We start from the raw sequence: 22,864 nt of genomic DNA, 5'->3' as shown, positions 1-22,864 counted from the left end.
TTTGATCTGTGTGTATATCCTTCCTACTTTGTGACAGATTGTTATATTGTTCTTGGATATGTGGTACCAGCCACTTCCATCTGACTCAAATATAACTTTGCAATAATTTAAAGAGAGTGCACATTGTTTTGACTGAATTTGTTGCCTAAACTGGTAAGCATCCCTTTGCAACTTTAAGTATTAACATGTTGAGGACAAGTCCCAAGTATACTTGGGTAGGGGTCTATGGGAAATGCGTGTTGTAGCAACGAGTCCCAAGTATACTTGGGTGGGGTCTATGGGAAATGCGTGTTGTAGCAAAATCAGTCCGTCCACAACGGGTTAAAGTTTTCAATGCATGGCAAACAAAATATTGCTTCATTTCCTCTTAAAGCAAAACAAATCAACTGCATAGTCTCAACAATAAATGGCAGAGGTATTACTTTTAATGATCATTTAAGTCTATGAAGCTATCAGAAATATGACCATATCACAATAAAATGACTAGCTCAAAAAAAAAAACTCTGCATTTCCAAACTTTGTTGAGGTTAACTTTGAAGAAATGGAGACATATCCTACCCTTGTCTAGCTGTGCCCTGATCTCCTCCAACCTCCATAGTTTGACTGCTGCATCCACTGCATGGCGCTGGGCATACTGGTGCCACACTGTCATAATCTGCAGAGACAGGAAAACAGCAATCTCAGGCCGCATTCGAGTGCTCAAAAGCGAACCAAACCAAGCCATACTGTACAATGTCAGATTGGGAATGTTCAAGCGCTCTAAAGAGATACCTCAAGAGCCATTTTTGGATTCGAGTCAGAGGGTCACATTTTTTGTAGCAACCCACACATACACCTCACACGCTCACACTACATACAGATGTCATGAACAAAGGAATCAACTCTTTGTATTACTAATAAGACTTAGTGCGTGTTACGTGCATTCTTCTCATGTCAACAGCTGGTATGGTACGCATCTCGACCACTTGCATGACAATAGCACGACAAATTAAATTACTGAAATTTCACATTTTTCAAAGAAAACAAAAGAAAAGAAAAACATATTGAATATGAAAGAAATGTACTAGCTGCCAGCTCTGAATCCACATCAAGACAAAGCGTACAAACTCTTTTTTCAATCAGTGTCTTTCACTACAGTATTCAAAACTGTGCCAAGTCTGTTTGGAATGGTTGTGTCCACACAAGCCTAGAACACATAAGATTGTACACAGCACACCAAGAAAATTTAACCTGCTTATGATGGAAAAAGTGTCATGGAAAACTGTCAGAAGCAGGTCAAGGAATACTGCAGAGGTAGAGGAATCACAGTGATGTGGTACAAGTTGTATGGTGCACTGATGGTGCAAACGTACAGGGGCAGCATGGATGCTATTTCGACATTGGGAAATGTGTGCTTAACTTGAGTACATTCAGTAATCCATGCAGCTGGCAAACAAAACACTAATACTCGGAACAAGTCCAACCCTCCAAACCCCCCCCCCCCCCCAGCTCTAGACGAGTGCTCAAGAGCTGTACATACCTTGTGTAGAAGATTTCTCTTCCGATGTCTGGTGGCTGTGTGTTCCAGGGAACGCCCCTCCCTGGCAGCTATTGCATTCTGTCTCCACACACCCAGGGCATACCTGAGAAATCCACAAGGGATAGGCACAGCTTTTCAACACTTCATCAAATGAGACCAAACTGATTCATCATATTGTAAAAGTGGATATTTTCACGCAACCAATTGTTCGCATTTGGTCAGGTAAGTAGAGTTTGGCGTGTTTTTAATTCCGCGGAATCAAGACATCAACTACTGGATTACTGGAACATATGGCGTGCGAAAATACTTGTGTGCTTTAATTTTCACACTAGTTTCAGGTTGCGCAAAATGTGCAAAAATTTTCTACTTTTACAGTACATCAATTTAGACAGTTGCATCAAAGGTACAAATAGTAGCTCAAAACATCTGCAAGTAGCAGAATAGACCTGCACATCAAAATTGCTTTAACTCTTTATGTGCCACGTTCGCACGTCCGGCTCAGTCGACGGCGTGCCAACTTCGCATATTCTGCTCAACAAACAAAGCTGCCAAAACCGATCGATAAATCGCTAATCCCGCGGTACAATTAAAGCGTTTCTCGCGCTTTTGTTCCTCTCACATACGGCTTGCATTCTATGTGGTGATTGACTATCAAGTGGTGTTCCCAACTAGATTTGTGTGTACATTCTAAGTTTCTCTCACTATTTTATGTGCGAAAGTCATTCCTTTGCAGTAATGTAGCAACTGGTCATTCAAGTTTCAAGTTTCAAGTTTATTCAAAGTTTCCACAATACAAAAATTACATAAGAACAGTAATATGTAACAAGGAATACATTGTTGAATATGTGATTAAAACAATTTGCAGAATTGAATATAAATTGACAATGCATGTAGATGCATATAGATGTAAAGTGGAGGGGTCTTAGAAAAGCAAGCTTGTATAATAAGAACCCCTGGAAAGGCAAGTTAAGACATGTAATATAACAACTCACTACTATATACAAACATTAAAGCCATAGAATAATTCTAGTGGAATTCCTCAATCCCTCACACACACACACACTACCTATTCAAAAGAAAAATTGAAAATAGAATTGTTATACATTGTATATGAAAGCAAAGTTTGGCATTCCTCTTTAACTTTGCTCACTATTATGTCCAGCTTCACAAAGATTTGTAGAAGTAATGCAAATTGGAACAAGGAAAAGTAGAAATTACGCGGTGCGTAATATATGTCCCCGCCGGAAGTAGCATTTAGTAGCAAAATGTACAATATAGGTAAAAAGATGAAGGTCAAAGGTCAAAGAAGTCAAAGGTCAAAATTCTATGTAGAAGTTTTGAAGCCCTCACCTAGTGCCATCACATAAAGCTAACGGAATCGAAATCGGGTTAGAAATGGCGAAGGAGTAGCATTTTGTAGCCAATGTACAATATAGGTAAAAAAAATCAAGGTCAAAGGTCAAAGAAGTCAAAGGTCAAAATTCTGTGTAGAACTTTTGAAGCCCTCACCTAGTGCCATCAAATAAAGCAAACGGAATCGAAATCGGGTTAGAAATGGCGAAGGAGTAGCATTTGGTAGCAAAATGTACAATACAGGTCAAAAATCAAGGTCAAAGGTCAAAGAAGTCAAAGGTCAAAATTCTGTGTAGAAGTTTTGAAGCCCTCACCTAGTGCCATCACTTAAAGCAAACGGAATTGTAATCGGGTTACAAATGGCGAAGGAGTAGCATTTTGTAGGCAATGTACAATGTAGGTCAAAAATCAAGGTCAAAGGTCAAAGAAGTCAAAGGTCAAAATTCTGTGTAGAAGTTTTGAAGCCCTCACCTAGTGCCATCATATAAAGCAAACGGAATCAAAATCGGGTTAGGAATGGCAAAGGAGTAGCATTTTGAAGCAAAATGTACAATATAGGTCAAAGGTCAAGGTCAAAGGTCACAACTGAAATTCTGTATAGAAGTTTCAAAGCTCCCATGTAGTGCTATCATATAAAGCAAACAGAATCAAAATCGGGTTAGAAATGGCGAAGGAGTAGCATTTTGAACATTTTGATCACACACGGACGCACACACGGACACACGGACGGACGGACACACGGACACACACACGTACGGAGCCCGTTTCATAGTCCCCTGCTCGAACTCGTTCGGCGGGGACAAAAACAGAATTCTTTCTCAAAGCATGACTACCTTCTTGTCTCAGAATAACGTGGCACACAGGGGGTTTCCACCATGGCACATAAAGAGTTAAAAACTATTGCTCCATTTTAATCCTGCTTAACCTGTTAAAGATTAGTACTGAGTATACTCAGGCAGATGTCCACGGGAATTGTGTGTTTTTTAAAAATCAGCTCATCCTCAGTGGGTTAAAAGACAGATACTACCAACTTTTGAGGCATTGCCTTTTCAAGTTTTTAGCACTGTATGTTCTAAACAATGGATTGCATAGATGACTTTCAGGCAATACAGACATTTATATATCACTATTACTGCACTTTGGGAAACATTTTACCCTCAAACAAAGAATTCCGGGCAGCCACAAACGTACTAACTTGTCAAAACACATGCGGGGACGCCAACCTTGAAAACAGCATAGTACTAGTAGTAATTCAAGGGCTGAAAAGGCATATTTTTGGTGGAAAAACAGCATTTTTACCATTCCTGAAAAAAAAAAATGTGTAGTAATATAATTTGGGAGAAACAGTATTTTTCATGAAATGTGAAGTATTTTCTGCAAAAAAAAAAAAGGTTCAAGACAGTCAGCATCTTCACATATGCTTTCAAAGCAGTTGTATGTTCCTAAGGGACGGTTCAATCTGTTGTCAGCCAAAGGAAGTATGTGGAAGACATATCTGATGTGCCACACCAAACACGGTAGGTCAAAGGTCGCCAACAATTTTTTTTTTTTCAATCTTACCTCAGTCTCTGCTGATTGGCCGACGCTTCTTTGGCAGCCACCAATCGCTGTACAGTTTGCACCTGTGCGTGGTACCGCTGTGTGTGTAGGAAGAGACAGGTCGGACAGAGACATCTGTGATCACGATCAGTAAATTGACAACACTTCTCGACAAGTACATGCATGTGGAACTCTTAGGTCAGTTTAATGCAGTGTACTTGCCGAGGTTCCATGACATTTGCTCCTGCAACAATTGCTCCCATCAAATATCTGCACGCTAAGCCAATCATAAATTCTACCCACAAACATAAACCTAACCCTAATCCTCTTCCTCACATCAAACTACACACCTATGACCCTATCACAACCCTAACCCTAACCCTAAGTCCTTGGAGAAAATAGACAGCAGCAAATTGTCGCAGGAGCAGATGTCATGTCACAATTTGCTGAATACAATTCCGCAAACACAGTGCCAACTTTAAAACAGAGACACCCTGCTTCTCGCTCAGTTGGCATTTTTCATTTATGTCACACTGAACTGGGAGCCATTCTTGCTAAACTTTCATTGTGTATAAATGTGATATGCCATATTGTAGGAGGGAGATGGGCAATTCTGTCACTTGGTTGTCAACAAGGAGTGTGTGAAAATAAATGAGCACATTGTGCGATCTGATTGTAGTCCCACATTTGCACTTCCTGACACTACTTGCGGATAACTGAAGCTGTGAATCATCATGAATCATAGTAGTCATGATCAGCGCACAGAAGCATCACGCCTCCCTTATAAATGGGCACAAGGAAGAAAAGGATATCACTACCTTCCATGCTTCCAGAGTTCTCCTCACTGTTCGTCGGTGGTAGTAGAAATCAGCAGTAGCCTTTTTCAAGGCTTTTCGTCTCCTGCTCGCAACGTACTGCAAACAAATGTCATTGCGATATCCTCACATAAGACTGCATCTCAATTCATTTTTTTTTTTTTTTGTTCAAGTAAAAAAGTATAGCTTCCTGTGAAAAGCTGCAACAGGGATTACTTCTTCAAGGTTCAAGAGTACTTCTTACTTCAAATTCACATCTATTGTGACAACAATACTAACTACATGGCAAATCTTCATATCCATTGAAACTTTCCTCAAATTAACAAACGGGTGTATTTCTTTAATACTGTCTCACATGAGTACTTCAGTAAAATTGTTAAATTAATAATGAGATTTGATATTGTTATTACTTTGCATCTGCGCAGTGACGGAGGTATCAAATCCATGCCATATTGGTATCATGAATATTCACAAGTTAGTGTCAATTGTCACAAAAAGTCATCTGTCAAGAAAAATCTAATACGACTTCTAATTGGAAAAAAACAAACAAACACACACACACACACACACAAATAAAAACATCTATGAAGTCAGTGAGACAATGAATTAGTGAGATTCTAGTGACACTGACATACCTGGCTCCACGTTATCCATGATTTCTTGACTGTCTGAAGGTAAGCATGCTTGGCAGCTAGTTTCTCCACCTCGCATCTAAACATGAGAAAACATAGACAAAGACATGCCGTAAATGTTACACGTCAGATATTCACTTTTCGTAGCTGTACCACAGAAATTATTACAATCTGATCGAATCATTGATACCTTGATAGAACCACTGAGTCAAATTTGTGCACAAAAAAGACAGCAAATGACTTCATGATATCAATTCTTCCCAGTAATTATATGAAAGAGGTGGTCCAGACACTTTTTTACCTCTGTTTTGATTCCCTGCTGAATTCCATCCATCGATGGAGAGCCCTTCTACAGAGTAAGGTATGATGGTGGTCAATGGCAAGACACTGCATAGAATGGATGGAAAACACAAGTCTTCACAGATATTTATCAATAGAAGAACACATAATAGGGAAATCCCTCTGATATAGCCACTGAATACAGTAACAGAAATGCATGTATGTGTTTAGGAAATGCTTCAAATTCTATGACTGTTCATCTGTTCTTTGTAGGTTGTTGGGCTTTTTTTTTTATCCATATGAGAAGTACTCAACTATACTGTAGCTAGATAATGCAATCATATTCAAGGATATCTCTGGAAATAGGCCAAGTGGTGAGCAATTCTCTTACTGTTACATATACTTCAAATAAGTGATCGATATAACATGTATGTAGCTTCAATATGAATAAAAAAGGAAGCTCGGTGCAGGATATCTTCAGTACTTGTACAATGTTGCCGCTAATACTGTGACAGAGCTGCTTTTTTAGTCATTTTTCATACACCAGTACCTCATATAAAATTTATTCAAAACTAACTCTACAGAGGTTTCTTTATATTGGCTTCTTCTTGATGTCTCTATCATAATCAAACATTCAGTGTGAAAAAACCGCAGGAGTTCATATATTTCAGCCGTGGTAAAAGTCTCAAGATATTAGACATCCTCATCAATGCTTTTCCTTGACATGGACATCCAAAGAAATGTGGTATCAAGCATTTTATCTCAAGACTGATCTTTACTTTCTACATATTGTACCTATAGATTTAAAATTTGTCGGAGCAATTCTAACTGGCAATAAAATGGAAAGTGTTAACTGAACAGGCAAGTAAAGCCAAATGAAATACAATTTGACATAATATGACTATGATACACCATAAATCATTTCACATGACTAAAAGGGTATTTTGTTGTAATGCAAAGAGAATCTCACCAGCTGGTCTGTGTCTCTTAGCCTATCCCTCAGCTTCCTCCTCCAAGCAGTGAAGAACCTCCTGGATAACACTTCCTCGTGATGCAGGATCGCCTAGCAACGAGACAAACACTTTGTTATGCATCGTAGCCCTTCCTGGAACAACATCCAGGAGATTTCATCTGCTTGTAGTCTTCCATAACTTTAATAGCAAAACTCAGATCATTCCACTTATTAGTGCAATAATGAGAGGTGAAACTACCACTGTTTGTTTTGGGGTGTTTTTTTTTTTTTTTTTTTAGTAGTATAACTATAATGTACCAAATTTTGATGTTCAAATATTCTTATTTTTTGTCAAGGGAGCAAATGAAGTTGACAAGTGACTATAGAAATTTCAGACTATGAGTCAGGTTTTCAACCGCAAACAAATTCATTCCAACCATCTAGCTTTAACTCCATGACACAAAACTACACGAGCCCATGAAAAGGACTCAACATATGCAAACATCTTCTGCCTACAGAGAACTGTAAAGCAATTACAGAATTTACTTTATCTGGGTCACAGAAGTGGACACCAGTCCTTAAACTGTCGCTGAGAGTAAATTACAAAATTGTAAAGACTTCTTTGAATATAACAATTTAATCAATGTATCACTGAACCGGCCTCTCTATTAGTTTCAAAACCTGGAGCAAAGGAAGACAAGCCAAATAATGGAAAGCGAAAAGGCGGAACATGCACATCAGCAATTATTTCAGACTCTCAAACAAACCATTGAGGGCAGGAATGCACATACATTAAATACTGATGAGAGTGAAAGTGTAGAGTTTACAGATTCATGACTCACATTTACATCTTACAATAAACTACAACTATAAACCATTTTGTAATCATCCATTGACTACTTGGTCATCCTTTGACATCCGCTTATGTCTCTACACGGATGAACACTTTCAACAACACACAAAACAATTTAGCATGTAGATAATGTCTATAATTCTGCCAGCAGGGATACTGAAAGAGTCAACGGTATACAAATAGTGAATGATCAGGAGAGCAATGGTACAAGACTTTGCAAGAGGTGAAAGATAGAGGTGCTCTATTCAATGAGGCAGAGCCAAATGTGAAGATGAATAGTGTGCCTCATCTTTCACCGAGTGTGAAATCTTGTTCTGCTGCACGAGTAAAGACCATACACTATTCGTTTTGATACACCTCGGACGTCAACAGATGCAGTCCACACAGATCCTTGAATTTAGTACAAAAATGAAAACTTCTTTTTTTTTGTGAAAGGCAAATGAGCAGCAGTCAGCCGTACATAAAACCAAGTTGTCTACAGTAAAATGAGTGACAGAATGCGTGCTCGTAATCGTGGAGTTTGCGCGGCAAGGTTTGCTTATCGTGACATCAGAGCCGTGCAATGGAACTAAAACAAGAAGTCAATCACAAGTTTAGCACGGGAGTCAATGAAAATTGGTGACGTCAGCCATGCGTAATCCATTTTTGCTCAAACAAAATTGCACTGCTGACAGCGACCGACAGCTTGCATATGGTACTTTTAACTGCATGCCATGTATAAGCAATCAACAAATCGCAGAACTACATTCTTTCCAGGTGCTGTATAAAAGAGATATGCAAGCAGGACACGCAAGTTACCATTCTTGCCATCATGCGCCCATCCTGACTGATCTGAAAGCCTTGATGCCAGTGGTAGAACGACCTCCCTAGGAGCCCCTCCCTGTGGGGAAAAGAAGAGAGACACTAATCACGTTGACGGGAGTTCATAGCAGAGTACCATCTATGGCAGCCACCACCCACGACAGGTGAAATGGCTCCTGAAAGTGTTATCACATGCCACACTGAAGCTGGCTTTTCTGAACAAAGATCGATCGGCTGCACCAATGGTAGACTTTTCATCAAAATAAAACCTATAAGAATTTTTTTCTTTAAATATGAAGAGAATTCAAAATATTTTCATTTTTCTAGCATAATGAAAGGGCAGTTGACTTACCTCTTTCAGAAAGCTGGGGAATGATATTACCCTTCACATATGTCAGTAACAAGTCAAAGGAATGTGTCCTTTTCATTGAAAAAAAAAAAAATGAAATTTTGTGGGATTCTCTTTATGTTTTCTTTATATCATTGTTTTGCAGTGACATCACAAACTGTCACAGTTTTCGCATCCAGTGATGGTGGCACCATGACTTCAAACATTCATAGCTTTTGACATATTGCACACTTTTCCTCAAATTTCACAGATGTATTCAACTAATATTGCTGCATTCACTCAAGCCACATGCACATTTAGGGAAACTCCCCCATTAAGTTATGTCAACTCAGTGTGAATGTCTCAGAAAGTAAGTATGCCCATGGAACTGAAAGGTGAAAACTCTTTTAACAGCACACTTTAACAACAGCTTTTGGCCATGACTTCAAATATGTTAATAGTATTCCAAAGGGAAATTTTGCAATCCGGAAGTGAGAAGGAAAAGGAGAATTGGCAAAGACAATGGGGACATTATGTGCTTGGAGGAAGTTGATAAGGCTGCGAGAGTAATGGAAGCAGAGAAAGAGAAACTGGAGATATGAGGATATATGAGGTATAAAAGAATTCATTTCAGACTCGTTGATACTCAACACCCTAGTCACAAGACATACCAACTTTTAGTTTTATGACAGGCACCCATTTCCTCAACATGTTACTGATATAACCTAGTCACAAGACATACCAACTTTTAGTTTTATGACAGGCACCCATTTCCTCAACATGTTATTGATATACATGTATGTTTAAAGCAATCACCATTCTCTGTGCTTTCCACAGGATCTAGGTAAATTTCCCTTTCAATGTCCTAGAAATATATATATATATATATATATATATCGTCGCTGGGGTGACAAAACCTCGTATCTCAAAATTGTCAAATGTTCAGGAGAGCGAAAAAACATGGCGGCCAAAGCACTATAGTGAATGGGAAAGCCTTCTCTTTGACATGTCATGGTGGCTTCATTTTTGGAGTAAGACAGTTAGGATTTGGCCAAGACATCACTTGACCCATTATTTGACCATTAAGCTAAAAAAAAAAATTTTGGACATTTTTGAGATACGAGGTCTTGTCACCCCAGCGACGATATATATATATATATATATATATATATATATATATATCTTTTTTTTTTTTGCATGTGTGTGAATTTTATTTATACTTTGATATCATTGAACTATTGTGGCATTCTACATATTAGTATGTAACCCCCATCTAGAGAGAGGGGGATCAAAGAAAACTTCAAGAATTCATTACTTTGGAATGAATCGTCTTTTTTTTTTCTCAAACTTTCACTCAGTGTTTCTCTAATTTGTAAGCAATCACTAAATCTACATATTATACATTCGGGGAAATTTCCTCATTTTGTTAAATCAATTTAACCATTCATGACAGAGGATTACAATGTATGAATGTAACAATGAAGAAAAAGGCAGAGAAATACTGTTTGCAGCACGAGACAACAGTACAAACCTGTAAAACTGGTGGGCCTGGTACAGCAGGTCCCTTTTCTTGCTCTCCAACGCGACGTTCCTCCGCAGCTTGAGGAGACACTTTGGCAGCAAGCACCTGGTATAATGGAAGTCTGCCCTGGCATACTGTTCCTGTAGACATCATAAGGTTAATAAGATGAAAGTCAAAAAGAGTATTAAGCTCCGGATCAAATGCAGACCTATCACGACTCACAATCAGGGGTCTTTCTCATGCTCTCATGCCTCATCTGACAAGCTTTTTCTCACACCTTACTAAAACAAAAACAAAAATTACTCAAAACATAAATTTCAAACCATCACAGAGCAACAGCTAAGGAAAATCTTTGATCTTTCATCAGAATAAGTCAAAATATTCTACTTAGCAAGCACAAGATTACACGATTTACAGCACCAAATGCTGAAGCCCTTTTTGAGGGGAGGAAGGACACCCCCTCCCTCCCCTTCAGACCTTTTCCCTCCCCCTCCCCCCTTCCACACTGGTTTTCATTACATAACAATGCTTTCATGGGGAAGTAAGTAGAATTGAGAGACACATAAAGAGAAATGGTGTTGACTTGCCTTGCGATGTCTGCGCCATGCCACATACCCACACCACTGCCTTACCACGGCTCCCAGGAGACGTCTCCTGCAAGAACAATCATCATCATATAGGACTTATTACACACAGATTATCACAGTTACAATCTTGCTATTCATTTCACCCAATCATCATAATTACAATCTTGCCATTCGTTGCGCCCCATCTTTCATACAAAGTCACTGACATGCCACGATCCCTTGCCTGTAACAATATACATTGAACATGCTGCATTTGCATATAACTGCAAGCTTACAAGAAGTCAGGAATCAAGTTGAGATCTGAATTACGGAGCCATAGTCTACAGTATCAAAAACACACACAAACAAACATACATAGAATTACAATAAGCAAAGAAATTACCAGGGCAGCAACATTTTACACCAATGCAAACATCTAGATTATTAGCCAAAGATACATGTATATTCATTGGAATGAAACACATAGAATTACACTGTAGTATACATTTTTCACAGTTTTTACAAAAATATGTGGTCTTCAACATAAACATTGTTCTTCTCATGACAGGTATGCTCCTGTTTGGGGTCAAGGGTCAATATGTGATAGAAAGGGGGGGGGGGGGGGGGGAGTTGTCACACAGTGTCTGACCTGTACATCAGCCTGGCTTTCCGTGTCACTGCAAAAAGTCTCAGCTCCTCCCTGTGTTCACACTGGGAGATCCACTGATTCCAGCACCGCTTTACCAGCTGAGGCACAACATTTGAAAAGTTGAGTGAGAGACAATCAATTTCTGGAGTCAGGAACATTTTTAGAGTACTGTACACACCACATATTCATCATAATGTGATTTGAAATGTCACCTGATTTGAACACAGTTTTCTAAAAAGGGAGAACCAATTTAATAGTGGGCAAGATCTAAAATGTTGCTCAGTTATGCTAGTTTGATATGACTGGCTTGAAAATATCTGAGGTCGCTGTACTATTAAATGGTATCAAATCAACACATTTACTTGTATTTTTAGGAATAATGATGCAAGTATAGATTGCAACATTGCATTAAACCACTGTCCAAAATGCAACTTGAGGGTAATCCATTATACGTGAAGGAAAGAGGGCAACTCATTGTCATTTTGTATATTAACAACATGCATAAAAGCTAATTCTAGGACAGGATTTCTGTACATTTCAATGTGTTCAAATTGTTAAAAACAAGGCACACTGACTCAACAAAAAAATAGATATATCCATTTATCTCTAATAATATTGGAGCAAAAAAAGCTGAAAACTGCTTATCCAATAAGGGCGAGCCAATGGAGTAAAATGGAGTCAAAAGGGGCCTGAGCTTTCGATCCTAGCAGAATCTTCGTCAGAGGCAAAATGACAAACATGCAGGGAAAGCAATCACATATAAGGACTTTACACAACAAGAACAGACAGGGACAAGCTGGGTACACAGAACAAAGAAACAAAGGAGAGGGTGGGAGGTCATGGGCAGGGAGCCCAACAGGTAAAGGGAGGGGGATTAAAGCAGGAGGGTGGACAGACAATAGGCAGAGGAGAGGGGACAGACAAAAGGCAGAGGGGGGTCAGTGATGATCATGAGGATCAAGGAGGCAACCAATGAAGGAAAAGGATGAATAGGGAGGCAACATCAAAGAAGATAGGGAACACCAGAGGGATAAAGAAAGGGAAAGAGTGAAAAAAGCAACAGCAAAAGGAAGGGAGGGGGGGGGGGGGGGCTGAGCAAACAGTGAGCCCTGAAAGGTGTACCAGGAGGAGGCAACAAGGGGAAGAAATCAAACATATCAAAGTGTATACATATACACACACAGTAATAATAATGACAATGAAATAACAGTAATGAAAAGAATATTGATAAAAGAAATAAAATAAAGCACATATGAAAAACTGGGGGAGAGAAAACTGTATACATTGTAAGTACAAAAAAAGCAGGCGAGGCAAGATAAGCACAAGTATGTGTAAACAAACAAAACCAGGTGTGTGTGTGTGTGTGTGTGTGTGTGTAGGTAGAAAAGGCTGTATAAAAGAGACTCGGACTAGAGGAAGGAATCAATTAGGGAAAAAAGGGTCTGCAAATGGAAAAAGGCACAAAGAAAAAACAAAATGAAATTGAAAAATGAAAAAGCGAAAAATAATGGTAATAATAATAATTATATAGATATATATATATATATATATATATATGTATATATTAGAGATATAAGAGGTGGTTAGTCATTTCCCTCCTGGATGTTGAGGCCATGGGGTTGGATGGTGTGAAGTCGTCTCATCCAGAGCTTCTCTCTGCTGGTTCTGACTGTGTCTGGACGAGTGCCTAAAGATTCAATGCCCTGTAGAGTCATATCAGTGATGGAATGATCGGGTAGATTGAAATGGTGGCCCACTGGAGTGTCGAGCTTGGCTGTGTTGACAGTAGATCTATGTCCGTAGAAGCGTCTTTTGAGTGTTGTCTTGGTTTCCCCAACATACTGGATTCTACAAATTCTGCAAGTGATGAGATACACGACATTAGTGGTGGTACAAGTGATGTTTCCCTTTGTGTGGTGAGAGAGGCCGGTAGAGTGGCTGGTGAAAGAGTCACTCTCATGGATGTGTATGCTACAAATGATGCACCTGCTGGCTGAACATTTGAATGTGCCATGCTGTAAAGGAGAAGAATTGTCAGTGAGGGAGGGTACTTCAGCACAAACTTGCTTGGTACACTGAAATTACAAGATAAAAAGAGTCATCATGCTGAGGCATTCCAGTGCAAGGAAAACAAACTGGAACATACACTGTATGTTCACAAATTTTAATACATTGCCACAATGAGCTAAGAAGTTTATCATATACAGCTGCATTATGAGATGCTGATTTCTTTCACACTCTTCTGTTGCCCCTGGAATCATTTTCTCTTCTGTTGCCCCTGGAATCATTTTCTCTTCTGTTGCCCCTGGAATCATTTTCTCTCACCATTTGTTGATGGAACTCTGCAGCCTGGACATTTCTCCTGTCTTTCAGCCTTCTCTGTACCACTGCCAGGCGCAGAACAAGAAGACCCAGTTTCTAGAGGGAAAAAAAATGAGCACAAGAAAGATAACCAGTTACAGCATCATCTACACTATATATGTATATGGGCAGTGATGTGGCTCAGTCAGTAGCATGTCTGCCTCGCAATCAATTGGCTCAGGTTTGATTCCAAGTGAGTCCAGCCTGGCAACGTTGTCTGTACTGGCGACTCCCGTTATAACAAAGTCTTTGGGGCCAGCAGTCTTCTTTCATAACGAATATCAGAATTTTGTTTAATATAGCCAAAGAATACAATATATAAAGATAGGCATAATTTTCGGACAGGGGTCCATTTCATGAAGGTCTTATAAGATTTTTTGCTCGTATGACACACTTATGAGAGACTTCCTGACATAGATTTGAAAGTCTCTTATAGACCAATTCGGGTTCATTGAGGGCAGCAGACAATTTGTGGCACTGGGCGCAGCCATTAGCTCATTTTGCGGTGTCCCAGCCAACCCCCCCTCCTCTCCCCCACCCCCCGGGCAACATGTTTATCGCGCACTTGTAACAAAGGTTCGCGCACTAAGCAAGCATTCGCGCACTCAGTACGAGACGCCCATTGGCTAAAATAACCATGTATCAGTTTTTCATTCCGTGCACGTGCTAATGTAGGGAGAGGGGTGGGGGAGTGGGAGGGGGGGGGGTCGGATGAGACACCGCAGTAATGGCGCTGCCCATGCCAAAAAATACACATAGCGCATCACAGAATCGGTCTATAGTTACTATATGTATGAGCGACATCAGCCATTCTGAGGTAATTATGTGAAGACTTTAATGTGACGACTTCATTAAACGGACCCCTGGATTTTTTTTCCCTTTGTCGTCACAAGCATTTCATTATAATGATCAGGGTGCTAACCCTGTATAAGGTGGTCCATTCCATTGTACCCACACTAGGAAACAGGTGAATGACGCCGACCCCTCGTGGTTCGCCCCATGTGACTAGCAATATTCAGCAAAGGGTATCAACCAAGCACATAGTGTCATACAAAGAAGAAGAACATCATCTGCACTCCAACCCTTCATGCATTCGAGAATGGCATATGAAGCCCCTTTCAGACATTTTGCTTGATATAATGACACAATGCATAGCTAAAAGTTTACTGTCTCAACTCTCTTCTACATTGTATTTTAAGTCATCCATGCTCTGATGCCCGACTTCATCTCCACTCACAGGGTGCCGGGGGACTCTTAAAGGGACTGTACAGTACTGATTGAGGTGGCGATTCATGTTTTGAACATTCCTAAGTGAGATAATGAGAAACTTCTTATGAAATATGAAAGAGAATGTAATTTTAAGAAGGATTCAATGTTTATTTGATGAAAATTGGTTTTCAATTGGCTGAGATATCCAAAAAGTGATAATAATAAAAGGCGACAGGCCACGCCTTTTATTAGCATCTCTTTGTTTCACCTTGTTTTGGGATATCTCAGCCATTTCAAAACTGATTTTCATCAAATAAACTTTTGATACCCCTTAGAATTGCATGCTCTTTGACATCTCATAGAGTGGTTTCTGAATATCTCACAAAACGTTAAAAGCTAAATCCTCACCTCGACCAGAATTGTACACACCCTTTAACCCGTTGAAAACGAACTGATTTTCCTGTATCATGCATATCCCTTTTACCCTAGCCCGAGAATACTCGGGACTGATCTTCAACGGGTTAAGGATATTATCTCTCTGGTAGCGGCTTTTTATCTCATACAAGCAGAGAGCATAATAATTGGACATAAGGGATACACATTTGTCCTTATCTAGGAATGATATAGAGAGAGGACGTTTGTTTCTCCAATCATTGCAAATCATTTGTCTATAATTTTATCATGTTTATGATACGATTCAATGAAACATACAATTTAAAAAAAAAAAGTTTAGTAAGCCACACTCACTCTGAAATGGAAAAGACCTTGGCAAGTGAGGTAAGTGGAAGGGAAAACTCACCAAGAGCTGTGTATTGTGGTGCTGTGTTGCCCTCTCCTCCTCCATCCTTTCTACATGCAAGAGATAAATGTCTACACACATGGCATTAAGGAAATAGTCAACTTCTGGTCAAGATCATGTCGGCTTTTGTCAAATTTTTATGTCACTGGAATGCACACATCAAGCTATTTCTGCTATTACTCCAAGTATGTGTCATTACGCTGTATTACATTTTTTTTCTTTTCTCTTTAAATAACCCTTTCTGCTACATTCCCCTGATAGTGTATCTCTTTTAAGTGGAATCTAAACAGAAATCACCTTAACTAACATTGCAACATTCAGTACAAGTCGTTACTACTGGCAGCAGACTTGGTTGATTGGTAAAATGCACATGAAATGTAGTTTAACTGCACCAGGCAAAACATTCAGATACCGCAGCTAAATTACGCATGTACACAGGCGTCCAAACTCAACAAAGTTGCATACCATGACATCTGCACAAACAGAGCACACTCACATAATCACAGTAAGCCCAGGTAAAAGCCATCCATACTCACGCCATCAAGCATTTTCATTGTGAAGATTTCAAGCACTGCAGACTCTCAATGATTAAACCAAGGATACAGAATCTCCAGTGTACGACGACTCGTCGCAGCCGGGCGCGATTCCCGAGTCTGTCCACCTGTTCCTGGCGCAGTGCCAAGGAGCGCCGGGTGAACCACCTCTGATTCCAGTGCTGCCACGACTGCTGGACGAGTCTGTCCTCGTAGAGCTGAAATGCTTCAGCTGCTCAGACATGAGGCGCATGAGTTAACGGATACAGATTAACTGGAAAACTCATAATCTATGATCAAAAGTTTAACCTCGTAGCATAAATGCACATCATAACTACTGTATGTGGTACTAAACATTCACATGAAGTATTACTTATCTTTCAAGTGTGACACAGAGTTTGGGGGCAAAGTTTCACACTCTTATATATTTCCTGCATGCAGACAAGTCACTCTGAAAATGTGCATAAATTCAATAAATACGTTCACACTCTTTTACAGAATATTGTCAAGACTTTTTACCTGATTGTCAGAGTACAGGTAGAAGAACTCATCAGACTTAACAAATATCTGTCCTTTTCATGCTCATGTTCATATCACAATACATCAAGGTGCAAGCTACAGCTAAGAGCCCCTCCAGACTTCACATCATCTGCTCCACCACACACTCTGATTCAAAAAGAGATCTGACCAGAGATCTTGTTTAAATAATCCTGTTTTAAAGACACACCTGAACAATCATGGTCCTCTTATTTAGCACCATCTTTTGTCTGTTGTAAATTTTCCTAATGTCTCCACCATCCCCATCCCTTCCCCCCCCCCCTTTTTATCTCCTCCCCAATTCCTCACTGTAATTAACAAAATCAACCCTCTTGCCTTCCTCGCTTTTAGATCCCTGTCACTGATATGTAACTCCTTCCGATATATCCTCAGATCCTCAGATAGATTGAGTACAAGCAACTCAAAATGTAATAGCGAACAAGAGCTACAATACAATGCCAATAATTTATTAAGGTCACTCTTTCCCCCCTCCCCCCCCCATTTTTTTTTTTTTAAGTATGCATACCAAATATAGTTTATGTGCTACTCAGATTCCACGGCCTACCTGTTCTCCGTCTTCTTTCTCTCCTGTGGAGGATGTAGGGAACCAGGCCCCGGAGGAGACAGCGGGCCAGAAGACTTCTCTCGTAGTGTTGATGGGCGTCGGCCTCCTTTCGCCGCATCTCCTGCTGCTCCTGGTATCTCTGCCTCCAAGTCTCCCATGCCTAGACAGTGGGAAGAGGGGGAGAAGGAGGGAAGGGCACACAGGAAACCTTGGAGTTTGTAGATCTGAGCACTGAAATATACTAATCATCTTTTACTAAACTGCCTTCTTAAAATATTTGATAAAGAAATGATGTAAGAATGATTACGGATTCCATGCATAATCAACAATATTGTTCTGATATTCATCGTTACTTTGTTTAAAATAAAACAAATCAAACACATCTCTGCATTCATTAGCAAGTTTTAAAAAAACCTGCTCACAGTTATACACAACCACTTTGACATAGGTGGAAGAAGAATGAATGTAATGTCATGGTAATGCTTTCTATCAAATGACGATTATAACATACAGTACACACATGTGATATACAAAATTTCATTTACAAAAGTGACTTTAATAGCAGTGAGAAACACATTCTTAAAATGTGTAATACCAATTAAATATGAGAAATTACCTTTTGAGTAAGGTTGTCAGCCCAGTACTGCATGGCAAAGGCATCTGTATCCTGCCTGGCATGGCGAATTCTCAGGGCTGCCTTCCAAATAGACCAGTGTCTCTCCAGGGCCTTCCCCTCCCAAAAGTCCTGGGCCCTCCTGAGGACCACAACCTTGGCCCGTCTTTGTCTGATGTAGGCCTTCCATGCTTCCATGGTCCTACTGGCAACAACTCGGGACGCTGGAGATGAAGTAAATTATGGGTTACGGCATTGCACTAAAATTCATGATAACCTACATCAACTTCTGTGTGCCACATGAACCTTCGCCAAACTGTTAAAGGTCTTGTTTACCTTTGGGAAGAGTGACTAAAAAAATATTAAAAAGTTTTAAAAAATCAAGATATGACACTTAATGCATGTGTGTGTCCCTTGTACCACAAAACATCCTATCATATGAAATTTTTGTGATGAAGGCTAAAATATAAGGAGATATCTGTATTTTCTTCAATATACGGTAACTGTAGACAATTTAGTCTGGAAACATTTTTATCATAACTATCGTTCACATTTTGTATATTTAACAATACTTAACATCAATTTTACCGATTCAAATTTTTATGGGGGTTGTTTCTGTCCTTAACTCACATTTTAGAACTATTTTAAAACACTAATGCTGGGTTTTCGCTTCATCTGCAAAGGGTAAACTATGCCTTGAAAACAATAAAAAAAAAAACTATCCATAATCATTGATCATGCTCAATACTGTATACGTCATACACTTCACACGCATAACACTAGTACCAGTATTTCACAAGAAGGGACTTGTAAGACAATTCTGTGAGTGTAAAACCTCGAAGATGACATACAGCATAGGAGTTTAACAGGGAGGCAGTATTTTTCAATCATTGTTAATTACTTGAATATCTGTCTACCCACAAAATTCAACATTATTGAGTCTTTTCAGATGTTTGAGAAATTGCTATTAAAAAGAAAGTGTTAAAGTGTGCAATTTTTTTTTTCTTTCTATCTCTAGCAGTCTCTGCATGAAAGCTGCATTGCTGGCTTGGATTCAGGGCCAAGTCCCTCAGTTTAAGGGCTGTAAAGTGTTTACCGTGCATCATTGCAATGTTCTTCTTACTGGCCTTCACTCTCTCCCTCACCACAAAGCTCTTCCAAGCCAGCCACACCCTCTGGTAGACCTTGTATCTAAACCATCATAATATCATGTGGAAAAATATATACAATAATAGTAGAAACACCAGAAAAAAACACTATAATAACAAGAAATGTGTGCTACAAAGTCCGATAAATGAAACATCAAAATTTGATGCAATGAAATGCAAATTGATGTGGAAATAGAAAAACATATAATAATGGTAATTTTCTAGGCCTCAAGAAGCTAAGCGGTATACTCACATCAGTCTAAAAACTACTCTCTCCATCTCCCTTTATAAAAGAATGAAACAAGACCTATATACAATGACAAAACAAAAGTTTAAAATCCTTGTGTGCATACATCATGTACAAAATGCAGGCACATGTTTACCATAAGGATGAAGTTTAGTATCAGAAGACCATTTCATGTGACAGAAAAAATGTTAATGACCCAGTAACAGGGGAATTAATGGGTGGCCTAATTCATTTGCTCCTTCACATCAAAAGATGGTATATCCCTTCAGGAATTTTGCAGAGAGCTTCTAGTCATCTGCAAGCTTAAATTATTGTGATCCAAATTTTAACAGCCAACATCAAAGACTGGGTATCCACATACAAACTGGGCAAAATTCTCCCTGAAATAAGACCTTCTAAATGTAACTACATTATACACCAACAGCTTTGATAAAAAACCATATTCACAGGTGTTCAATGGCTATTAAACTGATGAAATGTGTGAAAGTGAACTGAACAATGAACACCAGACTGTATGTATACAACAAGCTGGCCTGGGTCACAAATTTCTCGACTACTGATGACACATGCAGATTATTCAAACTCTCTCCGTTTCCTGGTACCTGTGATGATACTCCGCCCGAATGAGGAGAGTCCACTCCCGGCGTTGCGTCCACCAAAACTCTCGCCACTCGTCAAAAGTTTTGCGCAGGAGGCGGTGACGGTAGAGTGCCCTGTGAAATCACAAACAGACTTAAACTGATGAAAAAGACAAAGGATGCTCCAATGTATAGCTGATTAATTTTGCAAGTGGTTCTTTTTTTTATTTTGTTGTTATTGCTGTCTCTCGGGGGGGGGGGGGGGGGGGAGGGGGGAGTCTTATTTGATATCAAGGTAGAGTCTTATTTGATATTCAGGCTTTGTAGATCTTTAGTAGCAAGAAATTGACCTGACAACACCTACTTGGCCTACTTTTCAAATCTCATTACAAATTGCTCTATAAACTATTGTTATTTCTGTGTTTTGTTTTGTTTTGGTTTGTTTTGTTTTTGTTCCTTCCTAATGTTCAGCATTTCCTTTGTCAGAAAACTTCAACTAACATACATTTGCGACTGGACAGTGTAGGGGCCTGAGATGTTTCATATATCTGGTTTGCACTGTTTGAGGAGCAAACAGGCCACATAAATACATGAATGATAAGCATTCTTCTCACACATACTGTAAAACATGATATATTCGCGGCATTAATTTTTTGCGAATTGGAACCGACAGACTTTTTTGCGGCATGAAATTTTCGCGAACTGCCACTGGCATTTAATGCATATAGTGTAGACAAGAACTTTCGCGTGCATTCTAATTTCGCGAATCTTGGCGCTCGTGAAATTCGTGAAGTTAAAATGCATGTGAACATTCTTCGTTTTACAGTACAGCTGTATAGCATGGTAGGGTAGGATTTCTAGACTTTGAACTTGTTCAACGCACCTGACTGCTGATGGTCTGACACCAGTGAAAGTATTCTCACGCCATATGCAGAAGTATTTCCTTGCAAGGAATCTGTCAATGGAAATTGACAATGAGCCACATTACAACATGAAACTGAAGTTTTGGTAGCTTTATCTGCAATGTCTGTAATAGCCAATGAATTGTAATATTTCCCAGCATTAATGAGACAGTCTTTACAGAGATCAAGTAGTTCACAACTCTTACATTCAGCTTCTGTTGTTTCACATGTAGCAATCTACTGTACATTTCTCCAGTTTTATGATTGAAATACTTTCTGTTGCAACAGACTTTGCTGAAATGATATGACAAGCTTATTCATCATACATGCTACAAAATAATATGTGGAAATCTGTGATTTACAAAACCTTGGCCCTACTTCAATACCTTATGTGATTTCAATCATATCATAAGATATTACAGAAATAACAAAAGTAAAGCATTATACGATTTCAATCATATCATAAGAAATTACACAAAATAACACAGTTTAAAAAAAAAAAAAATGTGCAAACACAAATAAACACAGTAAACTTAACTGTAACAAGATGAGGCCTTGATATTAATGAAATTATAGATAGCAAGTTTCTCAAGATGAAAGAGATATATTAGGATGATTGGGAACATAATACCTTATTCTCAGTTCATTGAGCCTTCCCCTTGAATCCCAGGTGTACCGGAACATTTCACTGTCTGCCTGTAAGACTGCACTGCCTGCATTACGCTGGACCCGTCTGGTTCTGTGCTGATGCCTATCAAGGGTGTTGAGTGGTTCCTTTCGACTTGACGTCCCACGAGGACCAGGCACGGGTCTGCTCCGAACTGGAACAGGGATCCGCGACTGGCCCTTTCCTGGAGCCTGAGCAGCCATATCATCCTGGCGACTTTCTCCGTAGAATGTGACTCTCTTGCCTGGCTGGCTGCCGTCAGATCTACCTCCTCGAGTCGGGGTGATCCCGATGAAAGCGTCCGCACCTCTAGCTCCACCACCCTCCTCACTGGCGCCAGGAGCGTAGCCGGAGCCTGCCCTCTGGTGGAGACGCATCTTCTCTGCTCGGAGCTGCATGGAGACGTGCAGCTCCTGGAGGATGGCCTGCTTAGCCGCGGCATTGGTCTGCCGGTGGAGGTCACTCAGGGCGTAGCGGTCAGCCTTCCGGTGGGTTTCTACCAGGGACGGGCTAGGAAGAATCCCCCTGCGTGGAACTTTCTCAGCCATCTCCAGCTACACTGTGCTATATATACAACTGGCCATGCCCAAAGTCTAAAGAGAAAATTTACATACAATTATAATGATAAAAATCAATGTATGATGACACTGAGAGGTGTACACTGGAGTGTAACAGGAGAATAGCTGAGGTAGAAATAGTTGAAATGATTAGAATGCACTGAGCAATGAAATCAAGATACACATGATCAGTAGACTAATTATGAGGCCAAGAAAAAAAAAAGAATGTAGTTTCTCGTCCTCGCGTGCATCTGATTTTGGCACTGCATCAATTTTTGGGCAAATTACTATTTTTCAAAATGCCAATGAAAACAACAAAAAAGTGTGTATCATTTCACCA

At 39.6% G+C, this 22,864-nt stretch overlaps 1 protein-coding gene across 1 annotated transcript in view; it reads right to left on the bottom strand.

The window, feature by feature from the left end:
• Positions 1 to 22,554, bottom strand: part of LOC140242290 (protein SFI1 homolog) — a 37,899-nt gene extending 15,345 nt beyond the window's left edge. The window contains exons 1-20 of the mRNA XM_072322033.1: positions 21,932 to 22,554; positions 21,282 to 21,353; positions 20,423 to 20,533; positions 19,522 to 19,616; positions 18,429 to 18,649; positions 17,813 to 17,972; positions 16,781 to 16,942; positions 16,178 to 16,248; positions 14,134 to 14,226; positions 11,809 to 11,906; positions 11,181 to 11,247; positions 10,603 to 10,733; positions 8,741 to 8,822; positions 7,108 to 7,200; positions 6,160 to 6,245; positions 5,862 to 5,937; positions 5,230 to 5,325; positions 4,433 to 4,509; positions 1,520 to 1,622; positions 559 to 655 (exon numbers count right to left, since the gene is read on the bottom strand). Coding sequence (XP_072178134.1) covers positions 559 to 655; positions 1,520 to 1,622; positions 4,433 to 4,509; positions 5,230 to 5,325; positions 5,862 to 5,937; positions 6,160 to 6,245; positions 7,108 to 7,200; positions 8,741 to 8,822; positions 10,603 to 10,733; positions 11,181 to 11,247; positions 11,809 to 11,906; positions 14,134 to 14,226; positions 16,178 to 16,248; positions 16,781 to 16,942; positions 17,813 to 17,972; positions 18,429 to 18,649; positions 19,522 to 19,616; positions 20,423 to 20,533; positions 21,282 to 21,353; positions 21,932 to 22,515 — 2,575 coding nt within the window. The 5' untranslated portion in view covers positions 22,516 to 22,554. The remainder of the gene's footprint in view (positions 1 to 558; positions 656 to 1,519; positions 1,623 to 4,432; positions 4,510 to 5,229; positions 5,326 to 5,861; positions 5,938 to 6,159; positions 6,246 to 7,107; positions 7,201 to 8,740; positions 8,823 to 10,602; positions 10,734 to 11,180; positions 11,248 to 11,808; positions 11,907 to 14,133; positions 14,227 to 16,177; positions 16,249 to 16,780; positions 16,943 to 17,812; positions 17,973 to 18,428; positions 18,650 to 19,521; positions 19,617 to 20,422; positions 20,534 to 21,281; positions 21,354 to 21,931) is intronic.
• Positions 22,555 to 22,864: the final 310 nt, after the last annotated feature.

The sequence above is a fragment of the Diadema setosum genome, chromosome 19, assembly GCF_964275005.1.
Source record: "Diadema setosum chromosome 19, eeDiaSeto1, whole genome shotgun sequence".
NCBI lineage: Eukaryota > Metazoa > Echinodermata > Echinoidea > Diadematoida > Diadematidae > Diadema > Diadema setosum.
Note: the sequence above shows the minus strand (reverse complement) of the source record. Positions and strands in the feature narration are given on the sequence as shown.